This window comes from Centrocercus urophasianus, unplaced genomic scaffold, assembly GCF_019232065.1.
Source record: "Centrocercus urophasianus isolate 14NV4802_14NV808 unplaced genomic scaffold, USGS_Curo_1.0 seq_30, whole genome shotgun sequence".
NCBI lineage: Eukaryota > Metazoa > Chordata > Aves > Galliformes > Phasianidae > Centrocercus > Centrocercus urophasianus.
This window is the reverse complement of record NW_024884867.1, coordinates 9,215,815-9,230,168: the sequence shown is the minus strand read 5'-3', so window position 1 is coordinate 9,230,168 and position 14,354 is coordinate 9,215,815. Positions and strand designations below refer to the sequence as shown.

The following is a 14,354-nucleotide window of genomic DNA, read 5'->3' as shown; positions in this document are numbered from 1 at the left end:
ATTGTGGAAGTTGCAGTTTTTGCTCTGTATCTGGGATCTTTTTCCTTGTTTATATGACAATATATTGCAAGTACTACTCAAATAACGAGTTGATTATATAAACATGCATACCTATAGGGGGAAAAAAAATCCACCTACAACAATTTAGGCTTTTCATATCAGATGTGTGTTTTCCTATTTTCAGTGCCATCTCTTTCTCTGACTCCAAAGCACACTTGTAAGAAGGAGATTTGGGGTAATTAAGGAATCACCAAACAGGAAAGAAGTGTCAGAAATTCCGTTTTAACACTGTATAAGAATATTAATCATGAAAGACAACAATTAGATATATGCAGAACACTGAGCTTACTGAATGCAGAGCGTGTATTTCCCATAGTATGTCTGCTCGTGTAAACTGTATTTGCTTTTTATGTGTATATTGATTACACTAAATTCTTCTCTTAGCAAGCTGGATAAACCGAATGATAAGGAAAACCACAGGTGGATTTTTCTTCTAGTATTTAGTTGTTTAACAAAAAAACGGTGCTATTTTCACACACGTAAAAGAATTGTGACCATTGTAACTGCTTTTGTGTACTGTAAACTCAGCCCTTCTATTCTGACACTATCTGGAATGAGAGGGGTACTTTTTCAAAACAAAACTAATGGGTGTTTCAGTTTTTCTGCTATCATAAAGGTTGAATCTGAAATCCTTCTGCATGCTGCTTCTGACCCTTCCTCTAGAGGAAAAGTAAATTGTCCTCAGACTGTTCTTGTGATTCATGCTTCAGAAACGACACCTATTCCTTAGTTTTATGATAGTATTGCTAATTTTTGATATCCAACTAGACCCTTAATTGGTGTGATAAGTCATTCTAGACATTTTGAATTCTGCTGGCATACCTCTGTTTATATTGTGGTGTATGTGGAAGGTGTGGTGCTTAATCTGCAGAAGCAGAACTCAGAGTGTGAGTGCTTCCTGGGGCAGGGCTCATGGATGTCGGAGTCTCACATGGAGAATATTACCCACCATATTGTTAAGGTTTTGGATACATGCTTCACGTCAGATTCTGATCCCAAAGTGCTCAGTAATTTCCCCTTCTTTCACGAGATCCAATTTTGCTTTTCAACAGCAGTAGTTAGTTAACGGCAACAAAAAAAAGCGTATTTACTAGGTTTTCCATAGTGTAAACAGGTTTGTGTTCCTCTTGCATCTGAAAGTATGCCAACCATGCACTTTCAGCTGTAATTATTTTCTCCTAAGGAAATAGATATTCTCAAGTAACAAGAAAATGTTTTGCGTGCAGGTAAATACTTGCTTTATTGTGAGATTGTTATTTCCTCCAGTGGTTCCTTAAAACAAAGGCAGGTGTCAGTGATAAAGGGAAGACTGAGCTAACTTACCAGATCTGAGTATTCTAAAATGAGGAATACTTGAACTCAGATAAAACTTCCTGCTCATATCTATTGACTTTTTCATATTTCTATGGCAGTTTGTCATAAAAGTTTCATGGGACTGATGCACATTTATAACTTAAGACAGATCAGACATACACTGTCTCTCCTTGGAGTCCAGCAAAGATGCTACAGAGGTTTCTTCTGTCCCACCAACATGTGTTTAGTGTAATTACAATACAAAAATGTCAAAAGCATTATTGTGTTCAGAATGCTTATTTTATTCAAGATGGGATAGTTTGTACCCACTTCTGGTTTAAACAGAGACTTTTACTTAGTTCTACTAATAGGCTGATTTTCAAATACTGGCTTTATCAAGCAGGTACAAGATTATGATGGGAGATTTGAGGACAGTGCCAGACCAAGGGGCATCAGAGAGCAGCCAGCTTCTCTGGCTTCTTTCTCTGGAAGCCAAGCTTTGAAAATGATGCTTTTTTTAATTTTTTTTTTTTTTTTTTAATTTTCTAAAGAAATCTAAAGCTTCTTTAATGATGTTTGCAGAATTTCTCTACTGTGGCAGGAGTTCTAGGGATATTTGGTACTTATATAGGATAATATAATAGATGCAAAGCAAGAAAGCTTGTTAGAACAGAATTTTCATTCTCAGATATGGGTTCTGGCTACAAAGAAAAATTAAATTCCAATTTGTCATGTGGTAAGGATCACACTCAGCACTAGTGCCATGTTTTAATGCCATTCTCATTCACCATGCTGGAATCTGTATGCAGCTTCTGTTGCTTTGTTTTAGATGCATGGGTTTGTTCTTGTTAGAGCATCGCTCAGTTGTTTGTACTGACTCCTCGTGGTATCTGACACACAGAAACTTTCTTAATCATGTCTTTATTTTTCACAGATTCTCATTCAAAGCATGACATCCTTTTCACTTAATAAGCTGCATGTCTTATGTTTGCCATTGCTCTAAAACTAATTCTGTCTTTATTTTTCTTTTCTTCTCCCTTTTCCCTCCCATTTTATTTTTGTCACACACTCTTTATTCCCTCTCTGGTTTTTAACATTACATAATCTTAAGGAATGCAATAAGAATAAGACCACTGACGCCACTTTTTTGGAACAGCCTGACTTTTCACAGCAGATACATCACAGTAAAAAGCTGTTCAGTATTCCAGAAGTAGCTGAAGAGGATGGTGAATACTCTGAACTGCTGTACAAGCAGGGTTTAGGTATGCCCTATAAAAAGAAATCCACAATAGCTAGAGACTCTAGACCACCTAGGCCCTACAATCAAGATCAGCAGCACAACTTCTGGTACCCAGCCAAGCACAGAATTTCAGACATGGAGGATTTTGCTGCAGATGACAAAGGATGCAAATATAGCCGGTCCTTATCAAGAAGCCCAGACAGTGGACTGGACTGTGGAAGTGAAGAAGAGGAATCTCGTTTTACGTTCAGATACACTTGCGATTCAGTTTCTGCCAGTGTTGCATCTAGCTGTTGTGCAGACACTGCTGATTGTTCCTGCAGGAAAAGCATGAGGCCATTGCTTGCTCGCAGGAAAACTTTAACAAGGCAAACCAGCATTGAAGAAGATTTTGGTGACTTGGGATCTTCCTTTGTAGAGCCCAGGAGTGAACAGGTCAAGTCCAGTTACGAGAAAAAGTATGAGACTCAGAAATGTAATAGACCAGATAATTTGTCCAATGAAGATGTTCAGGGAGGCTGGAAGAACGACTTAAAAATGGCTGACTCTAGGGCAGCTGGTCCTCTTGCAAAGTCATCCCACAGAGATGCAGAAGACTCTTTGGTGTGTGAAGTAATTCTTCCTTCTAACATCTGCTTGCCAAATCAGTTTTCTTTCTCCTGTGTTTTTTTCTGTTGGTTTTGTTTTGTGGGGGTTTTTTTTCTGAATTAATTTTTAGAGTCCATCCTTTGGACCTCTCTGCTGCATTTTTCCCATTTTTTTCCTCCCCATTCATTTTTGTTTATTATTCTGCGTTTTGCTTTACAGTCATCTTTTATGTCATGCTAAAATCAGTTTAATTTTGCTTTACAACAGTTTTCCCACAGAAAAAATTACAATAATGGCTGCTTTTATTAAAGGACAACTGAATCTAAATTTTAATTAAGGGTTAGCTGAACTACAATTTTTCCCAAAAAATGTTTTACTTTATTTTGCCCATCTAAATGTTGCTTTAAAAAAAAAAAAAAAAAAAAAAAAAACAATGCATTTTAACTGGAAAAATATTTCATCAGTAATTTTTATTTTAAATATCTCAAAGAATCCATTTCATCATATTCTTTTTGTTCATCTCACTCACTGAATTTTGAGGATATGCTCTTTATCATGAGTCATCTGTGGACAATCAAGACTCCCCAGTGTAACAGTGACCCACGTTTGTTGAGTCACAGGTTTCATCATATTTCCATTTCCTCCCTTCTCTCTGCGCTGTTGCCACTTCGACTTCCTTTTTAGATCATCTCTTCTTGCCTTTGAAGTTGCAGTCTGCATCTCTGCACGAGAATGCAGGCAAACAGCTTCTTCGAAAGGGAGAGGACAGGGCTGTTCCATATCTTTCAAGGATGCCTCTGTGTAATCCTGCCTAATTGTGTTTCTGTCCGTTAGTCTGGCAGTCTCTGTGCTTTCATAGCTGTATCCATAGGCTTCCCAGCTCCCAAAAGTTCAAACAAGTTCTTTGCCCGCCCTGTCTGCAGCAGTCCAGAGTGGAAATCTCAGATCAATCAAGCGTGTTTCATAGAACAGTAGAAATCAGCTGCCTGCTCTTCTAGCCCAGCAGTCTATTCTGAAATGATCCTTAAAAATTTCTCCCATTAAAACTGATCCCCAAGCTGTATTAATCTCAGTGGCTGCATGATGAACTCTGGAGAGCATTGAAATAGTATCATTTCATTATTAAAGCAGCAGTGTTTTCTACAAGGGTAATGAACAGAGGGAGACAGCTGTGATGTGAGATGAAATGTGTCTACATTCCCTTCTACATGTTTCAAGAACATCTAAAAGGCTTTAACAATCAAAAGCCATTATAGAAAAGCAGCGTGCTCAAAGGCAGAAGGATATACACTTGTTCACATGCTGCAAACTGGTCAAAGCTGCACAGCTGACAACAAAAAATTGCTTGCCTTTTCAGTGCAGTCCAATATCATGAACTCTCGTGACTGGTCGCATGACTCTTCAGGAGGTTATGATGTCATTTTAGCAGCAACAACAAAGGCAAAAGAATGTTTCCAAAATTCTTTTCTTTTCTTTTTGTTCTGATGTGTGACTGCTGGTTGCAAAACTGCCATAAATCAGGGAACCATTTTTGCTTTTGCAGGTTTGCCAGGCAACAGTATTTACTTTTCAGCTAACCTTTGAGTTAAAAACTAAGTTTAGTTGCCTTTAGAGCTTTTGCTTCCAAATATGATTGACCTGATTAATGTCCAACCATGTAACCATAATGTTATCATGCATGTAATTTACAAACCTGTTTTTTCTTTTGTTGTTTTTTTAGCTTTTAGGTAATCCATCATCTGCAGGATGGCCTGAAAGGGTGGAGCATGCAGGGCGAAGGTCCTCTCATGGCAGTGCAGTGCCACAAAGGTCTCGACCAATGTTGGTCCCTTCCATTGGTTAGTTGGACAGATTGGTGCATTTCTGTTCTTTGCAGCCTCAGAGTTGGGGAGGCGATCCTTACAAAGGACACTTGTCTTGAGCGATGGGGTGAGATGGAACTAAAAGCTTCTCCACCTAAATACGAGCTAAATATAAGTGCACTAATATAAGTGTCTCATGGGGGCTGAATTGCTAGGCACTGACATCACTGGGATTATTTTCATTGAATTTAATGGGTGTTGCTGGGTGTTACTTGGGTTAGATGCTGTTAAATCTTACCTAAAAATAATAATAATAATAATAATAATAATAATAATGCAGGCAGGAATCCCATCAGTAAAATAAATGTACTCATTTGATGATCCATTCAGCCATCCATCTTCCCATTCATCAACTGTCATTTTGCATTTACTTTCCATTTTCTTGACTACTTTTTGGAATTCACCAGGAGAAAATTGAAGCTCTTAAATGTAACAAGTTGGTAGAACTTGCATATGTCTACTATATTTAATCTCTATTTCTGGCTTATTTATGACTTAAAATTTATTCTGGTGTATACCAGGAAATCCAAAAAGTCGTGCAGAAAAGATAATGGAATCAAGATAATATGGCCAAATACATATTTGTAAAACTTGCACTCTATGCTGACAAATAAGGAACATTCAGACTGAAAAATCAGGAAACACATGCAAAACAAATGCAGCAAGAGTAATGTGAGCTATGAGCAGAACATTACTCCATGAAGACGTAAAATCAGTCTCGTTCTTGTTCCTAAACCATGCTTTAATTTTTGAACACTGTTCACATCAGCAGCAGGAGCAGAAAGCAGTGTTAGGCAGTTCTCATCTGACATCTGTGTGGATGAGAGGCATCACCAATGGGGATTATCAGAAGGAAAGAGACTGATCATAAAGGAGTGCTTTTTTAAAAAAATACTGAATAATTTTCCCTTTGTATGAGCTTACACTAAAATGCCAGTGCTGTCAAAAAAAAAAAAAAAAGCAAAATCCCCTTATTGGGCACAATTATTTTGATACTTGTTATCAGGAGTTATTATGAGTGCAACTGTAGGTCACAGTACACACAGCTGTAATACAAGAAACTGCCTTAATAGCTGCAGTGTAACAACATGGTTTTTCAGAGGCCTGATTCTTTCCCCACATCCTGCTATAAACCAGGATCATGCAGATATTAATGGAATAACTCTGATGTGAAAATGGCATAGAGGAGAATCGTCTCCAGGGAGGCTCCTGTGCTGTTGACAGGCTGCTGTTAGCTGAACCAAACAGCATTCGGATGGTGGTGGTAGGACTGTTAAATTGTCATGTCTTTTTTCCTTCTCGTCCAAAAGCAGCCTTTTTTTTCTTCAAGAGTAAAGATTCTGTTTACATTTGGACTACTTAAGCCAAGTATCTAATTTTTTTATATAAATAGTGAGAGAGTAGGCAGGCTTGTTTGAATTAGTACTTTGGGTTTCCTCTTAATTAAAAAATAGGGAAGTAATTTGCCAGAGTTCACTTTCTGTCAACAAAGTGAGGACACAAATGGCAGCAAGTCATGACTGCTCTTTAGCGGTTCAGTAGCAATCAATCAGGAGTCAGATAAAGAAATTAATTGCTTATAATCAATCAAACATTATTAAACAGAATCTTAAGTCCTACGTTTGTTCTCCTTTAGTGCAACTTAAAGTATAAAAGGCTGAGATATCAAAAGGCCTGACTTCTGACTAAAAAAATTGGCATTTAAAATAGCTGGGAGACTTTTCTCACTTCCAGCATCATACTGAAGTAAAACGCTCTGAGAGTAGACAAGGGAGATATAAACACTAGATAAAACTCTGCACAAAGCTTGCTTCCTACAAGTTTACTGGACGAAATTGTAGAAGATATGAAATGTCCCAGTTAAATGTATTTAACTCATTTATCAGTAAAGCAAGTTAAAATTATGCTGTCCAAAATCATACAGTAGAGGATTGCATAAACTTGAACTAACTTTCAGAACTTCCACTGACACAGAAATTTCCCATGAATAAGGGCTGCACATAGGATATTGGAAGAATGAAATTACTGTAGTTCTACCATTACAATATGCCAAAGTTTGGACTGCTTAAATATATGAAACTATTTTATTGGCTTCAGTATACTGCTCCAAAATGTGGATCCCAATTGTCTTGGCAGCAGCTTGTTCTTTTACCTGTGTGCCTGGAGCATTTACTGAGTTATTCTGCATCACCTACTACAGAAAGTTCTTAAAGCAGCTCTGGAAGGTTAAATGAGTGGGAAAGAACTTCAGTACTATAATATTGTCAGGATTCCAAAGATAAGTCTTTAGATTTTCCAAAATGTAAATTATTTGAGGTATTTTCTCCATTAAGCTATAAATACTTTGGATTAGTTATTGTTGAAGGTAGGATTTAAGTAAATTAATTAATTTTTGTTTTTAGGTTGATACTTTAGAAGGTGAAACACAGTTTACAGTGCTCTTGACCTTGCAGATCTGTCAGGTAGGATTATTTGAACCTCGTAATAAAAGATGATTCCTATCCAAAGATCTAACTGATAATATTTACCCTGTTTGAATTTTAAAAAGCACAAAATTTAGAAGCTTTTAAAAAGGAGATACACCTTTCTGTGATTCCCCTGCTGAAGGAGGATCTCTAGAAGCTGAGGTGTCTGGCAAAGCTTCCCCAGTGTTTAGCCTTCCTACTCTATGCCAGTCAGAAGCAGGTAGGGCAAAGCCTGCCCACAGGAGCCTCCACAAAGGCAACAGTGCGATATGTTTAATAGATCATTCCCTTTTTCTCCATAGAAATTACAATGGACAGTAACAGTGAAGGCGGGCGGTCTCGGTCAGGTAGTGAGGGAAATATTTCACCTGTAAAAGAAGAAGCTTATTATCGCAGCATTGGTGGACACAAGAAATGGCCTCAGCAGCGTACCTCTGAATATAGATACGGTATGCCGAACGTTATTCCTCCTTTGTGACAGACACCTTGTAGAGCTGCGTGTTAACAAGTGCGGTTTCTGTATGACAACATTGCATGCAATGCAGAATGCCAGGGGAATAGCTCTTAAATCCTGTCTGCTGCCAGGTAAGTTTCTCCAACTCAGATGTGAGGGACAAACAGCCCTTAGCTCTCTGTCCCGAAACTGCTGTGCAGCCAGCCACCTCTCCATCCTTGGCTGCATCCAAGCACACTGCGTTGCATGAACCTTTGTGAAGCTACCTCTGCTGCTACTAATGCCAGTCAGTATCTCCTGCACATACCTGAACAGCCATTCATCAGAATGACCACGCTTCCATACAGGCTGGAGAGGGTCAGCTGTTATGTCACAACCCAGCATTTGATAGTAGGAGAACTGATGGTATTTGTTGCTTCATCAACATAGAAACCATTACATGATCAACAACTCAGTTTTCATAGTTCATAACTCAGTAAATTGGAGTGTCTTCACATTTAACCTATAAGAGCAGCCTAGGTCATATATAGAGTACGAAACACTTTTTTCTTTATTTCCTCATTTCTGGATGAAGAAAATGGGCCCTGAAAATTTAAGCAAATAGTGATTGACTGTTGAGTCAAAGCAAATAGTGATTGACTGTTCAAAACAGACTGGTGCTTGCAGTCACCAACTTGTGTAAATCAGTGTCTAGTAATGAATTCAATGCAATGGTGGTAAATTGCAGCAGCTGGGAATCTGGCTGGCTGCATCCAAAGACTAAGATTTTACATACACAGTTGTATGTGTGTATGGGTAGTATATGTCTCTTCAGAGAAATAAGATTTGTAGCTAATGAGCTAATGCTTTCTCATTCAGTGAAGCAAACGTTGACTGTTTTGATTCAGATTATTACAGGTCAGTGCTTTTAACTGAGGTATGTTTGGCTATACTTTGTGTTTGCACCTAATTCCCATTAACTGCAGTCAAAGTAGGATGCAACAATCTGTAGTTTAAAACGAACAAACAAGAAGTCCCACCTTTAACCCATCAGTTTCAGATTACCTGTTGGGCATGAGTACAAACCACATGCAGACTGCAAACTGACTGTGAGAGAACACAACAGAGGAATCCCACCCTTTGTGTCCCATTGCTTTCTGTCCCATACGTGCATTTCTCCCTGACTTCCTATCTGTGCTTTGTGTCTGCATAAAGCTTCTTGGCTGGAACTTTTCCCTGCCCTTTTGCTGTTTTGCATTTTTCCTTACTCACATTATTTCTTGTTATCTGGACCCAAGAGTCAGTAGCTGTTCCCTTAAAGCTGCGACCCTCTGAAAATATTTTCTGGTAGTTTAAACATCTCAAACATTGAATGAAATCTGGAGTTGTGGCAAAAAGAGAAATTTTAATTGCAATATTACCTACTGAATATTTAAACTATTAAGAGAAATTCCTCGTAAGAGATTATTACAGTTAAAATTGTATTTGGGGAAACATTGATATAGCTACTACATTTTCATTGTTCATAATATCACATTCTCTAATCTTGTGAAAGATCTTGTAAACTAGATGATCAGTGTTAGTTTAGCAAAGAGTGAAAGTATGTGGCTCCCATTTAAGTGAGTGGGACTTGCACAATAAGTTTTACTGAAGTGGCCTGTGATTTTAAGTGCTTTATTTTGGGGTCTGAGGCTTCATGTATGAGAGAGCATGTTTGTTTTTGCTGTTCTGTTTTTGTTTCTGTGGAAGTGCTGCCATGTGCTGTTTCAAAGCAGAATTTTAAAATGTTTGAAACCTGTCAATCAAAACACTCACTGTCAGCTTTTCTGGCCTAGTTTTCTAACTCAGTTTTACTGAAGTTCATCCTCAAGTGTGTTGTTGATTCATGGACTAAATGAATTCTCCAGGTAACCTGAACAGTATGAAAGCTATAAGAAATGAAAAGCTAGTCTTCACCTTTAATATCCTAATTGATTGGATACCTTGCAGTGGACTGGCTGCAGTACAGTGGCAAGTACTGTGATACTCATGGATGATCATGGATGATCACTCCTACCAAGCCTATGATTAAATGCAGTCATAGCTAACCACTGTTCCTGGATTTTATTACATTTTTATAGTGTTTGTGTTGGTTTGAGGCACTGCTGGCTATGTTAACTGACTCTCTTTAAACAAAATAGTAGTGTAGTTCCAATGCTGGCATAATTTAACACTGCTGCACTATGTATCTTCCTACCTGTCTGGAGAGAAGAGATTAGAACTGTGTTTTCAACCCTGCTGGGATGTGCTTTCTTATGTTTTGAAGAACAGAAGCAGCTGTGCTGGAAAACAGTTGGATCAAAAGCATGGTTATTTTTGCAGCAGTGGCAAAACCTGTCATTCTGTCACTCTTAAGGTGCTACTCTCATTTGCAGCAAACTATAGTAAACCTAAAAAAAACCCAATTGTTTTGTTGAGCTGTATTCGCTTGTGTAACTGTTAGTGTGGTGTGCAGATCAGCAAACCATTCAGTGCAAGCAGATTATGAATATACTTAAAAAAAAAAATTAGTCTTACTGTTAAAAAAAAATGTTGAACATGGTAGGACATGCGTTGAGTTTTCACTGAAATGCCCAATACGTTTTAAATATTAACTGGAATAGTTGAAGAATGAAGCCAACTTGTATTACTGAGTTGTTGTTTTCTGAATTTTCTTCCATAGATGGCTATGGTGGCCATGACCATCTTTCTCCAGAAATGTATGAAGAATCAGAAACAGATCCTGGGACAGAAGATCTTTCTACTCGAATATTTGTTGCACTCTTTGACTACGACCCGCTGACAATGTCCCCAAATCCTGATGCTGCAGAAGAAGAGCTGCCATTTAAAGAAGGGCAGATCATTAAGGTGAGATCTAAAGACAAACAGGGCTAAAACAGGGTGTGCTTTGTTCCTACTGGAGAAAGCAACTTGTGTGTCTAGAGTCCAAGATTATTTTTTTTGTTCTCCAAGGTTCTGGCTGTAAATCTTGTTGGATTTGGAACCTAACACCTCTTGCTAAGGGCTTCAAAATGATTAGGTAATGGGCAAAAAGCTCAAAGTTGCCTTAGGTAGTTATGGCCAGAGTTACATGCTGAGACAGAAGCCCCCTATGTCCATTGCTACAAAGCCTACAGAGAAAACTGCTAAAGGAAATTGTCCTCCAAAGGTACTGTGAAAGTGCTTAGAGTACCTACAGCTGCTGTATCAAGGTTCAAAATCAGGTGTCTCTTTTCCGGAGTCTTCCTCTTTGAAACTCGAAAAGTTCTTTTCTGACTGATCAGTGTAAGGTGCAAAAGCTGACCCTTGAAGAGGCAGCAGAAGAAACATCAGCTCTGTTCCAGGTGGCAGTGACAGTGTTATGCTCCATCCATGTCTTTATTCATGCCCTCTATCACAGCCTGCCTCATTATGATTGTGCAGCTGCAAGGCAAATTTGCTCAGCTTGCTATTCAGATTTTAAAAAGCTGGCAGATTTTTTAGTTGAACCAGCAGATGTAAGCATTTCCTCCTACAACCTTGTATTTAAGCTGGTGCAAAATGGGTGGAAATGAGGAAGGGGAGAGGTGGGGATTCTGGTACTCAGAAGTTTAACTGAGATTTAAGTATTATCTGAAATTGAACCTGAAAAAATATAGACTCACTTTTCACAGTACATGCTTGAAAGATATAATTAATTGTAACTTAAACTATTCAAATATTTACTTCCTTCCACTGTGTTGGATTGCATCCTGTCTGTATAATAATAATAAACATGTAACGTTAAATACTTCAGATCTTTTGCTTACCTCCTCACTGATGCAAATTTATGCCAAAGATATGGAAATTGTTTAAGAACTTTTCTCTGCTGCAATATTTATTTGATAATTACCAAATTTTTTATTTAAACTATTTCCTCACTAATATGTACATGTTTGCCACTGAAATGTCTGGAGAGACCCTATGTAAGTTATTTATGCTGACTGATGTTTAGTTTCTGTCTGGGTCTGTGGTAATTATTATGCAATCTGCATTTTATTTCTCATGACATTGATGTGAATGTGGCTTAGTTTGCATTTCCAAATTGCTTTTCACACATCACCTGAGCTTTGGGGTGGTGGTGGGTCAGTTCCATCATGAACTGTATGAAGTCTGTCCTGTCCATGCATTGCAGTCACAGATGCTGCACTGTGAAGTAGCAATGTGCCAGGTGAGTGGTTGAAACTGAAAACATTCCTGCTCTATAAAGTTACAGCTGATGAAAGGTCACTTTTTCAAACTCTGATTTGAACGGAAGCGATTGGATTTTTGTTTGTTTTTAATAAAAAGAAATAAGGAAATTATTTTGCCTAAACAAGAAATAATTTAAAATTAATCATCAGTTCTGCCTTAAAGTCATCATTTTTGTGTGGTGCAATCTTAGATAAAGGCCTGTCATTGGCAAACATGAATTTTTAGAAGGCAGAAATTTTATTTAGCTGTTCTCACTGATGAAGACTTGTGCTATTTTTGTAGCTTAATTCACGTTTCCTAGGAAAGCTGTTGGCTTTCAGTGTTGTCACTGAATTTTGTGCTTTTTTAATGCTAACAGAAAAGTCCCATTTCTGCTTAGAAATCAAAATTCAAATTAACCTAACAGTTTCAGTTCTTTAATTTAAATCGCATTAGTAAAAACTAATATAATCTTATATTTGAACTGTAATCATCTGTGCCTTGGGAACCATTTTGCCTTCATAAAGAATCCTAAAGGCTAAAACTTTATTGACCGACATTATTATTATTTAAATAACAGGTTTATGGGGACAAAGATGCTGATGGATTCTATCGTGGAGAAACGTGCACAAGGATCGGCCTTATCCCATGTAACATGGTCTCTGAGATCCAAGCAGATGATGAGGAGATGATGGATCAGCTTCTAAAACAAGGTTTTCTTCCTTTGAACACACCGGTAGAGAAAATAGGTAAGGAGCAATATATGTGCTTCAGTTCACATATTCTTGGGTGCTGTTAACTTGGCTGGATCTGCTTTGCCTTTTGTTTTTATTATATGCAGATGCATCTAAATTCTGCAGCAGTTTCCTACATTGAGGGATACATTCTGTGTCAGTAACTGGATGACTTGATTCAATATTTAATCTTGGTCACACCTTTTGCTGCAAAGAAGGTTTTCTATCTTCACTACCCTGGTATTTTTTACAACTTTTTCCTTACCTGAAAGACACAGAACAAGATCCCTGTGCTTTGGAGCGTGCTGTGCTGAGGTGCCTTGTGATATGCTCACTGCTGCAAAGCATACAACGAATCACTTATTTGTCATTATTTATACTCTTCTACGTTTTCCTACTTGACCAATAATTTAAAGGGATTGTGGCAAAGGGTTATGTGTAATGTAATTTGGGACAGCACTACATATTGTGATATCTAATGGATTTTACAGTAACAAACCCCTTAAAAAGCAGATTGGCCAAATGATTCCATTACGAACCACTTGCATTACATTGTTGTTACAGTGTTGTACAGAGGTACACAATGCAAGTATCTAACTAAGATTTTCTTCTAACTGTACATTTCATAGCAGTATCTCAACACGTTACAAAGCTTTCAACATAATTCAAAAAAGTAGAAAGGGCTGGAACTGGTTCAGTCCTGTTTAAAAGTGAACTGTAAAAGTGGTTGCTAAAAACAAGTCTTCCACAATTGTTTTCTTAGATGAAATAAAACCTGATTGTATCCCAAAACATTAGCAAATATGAGACAAATTATTTTTGTTGCTTTTCAAGATATTATTTTCTAAAGTTCCTGCTGTCTATGAAAGGAAAGGACATCTTAAGTTCTTAATTGCTGTCATCTCAAATCTATTTGTTGACTTTTGCTCCAGAAACACAACAAATGTTCCCAGTCATGCACTTGTAAACCCCCCTGCCCATCCACTCCGTAGGTACAACACAGACACCTGCACATCCATTTCAGAAGCTTGGGACTGGCAGACAGTGGGTCTTACAGATGTGCCTGAATAGGTTGGCTGTCCGCAGCATTGTTTTGCAGATGTAGTTGTTAACATGAGTCTACATTGTCTGAAGTCTGTTGGAATCGGACACCTAACCTGCTGTGGTTACACCTGTAAACACAACTGAAGGGCTGCTGGGATTAAGAAGTGTCTGAAGGTACTTCTAATTCTCTCACGAGGACTGATTCAAATACAGAAAATGTAATCCTCAGCAGCCATATTTGGAGCTTACTGCTTTAAGACCTGCTCAGTGCTCTCAGTTCTTACTGAAGTCACTACTGAAGCCACAAATGTATTTAACACCCTATAATTTTAATGTTTTGGCTGTTTAAGGGTCATATTGGACAAGTATCTTTTTTCAGTGCACTCAACCAGCAGCGTCTTCTGAAAGAGCCGAGAAATTCTCTTG

The 14,354-nt window shown here is 38.0% G+C and overlaps 1 protein-coding gene across 1 annotated transcript in view; it reads left to right on the top strand.

Moving 5' to 3' along the window:
• RIMBP2 (RIMS binding protein 2) overlaps positions 1-14,354 on the top strand; it is a 114,622-nt gene that overhangs the window by 92,370 nt on the left and 7,898 nt on the right. Inside the window, exons 20-24 of the mRNA XM_042828615.1 lie at positions 2,465-3,196; positions 4,902-5,019; positions 7,811-7,957; positions 10,643-10,827; positions 12,731-12,899. Of these exons, the coding sequence (XP_042684549.1) occupies positions 2,465-3,196; positions 4,902-5,019; positions 7,811-7,957; positions 10,643-10,827; positions 12,731-12,899 (1,351 nt within the window). The remainder of the gene's footprint in view (positions 1-2,464; positions 3,197-4,901; positions 5,020-7,810; positions 7,958-10,642; positions 10,828-12,730; positions 12,900-14,354) is intronic.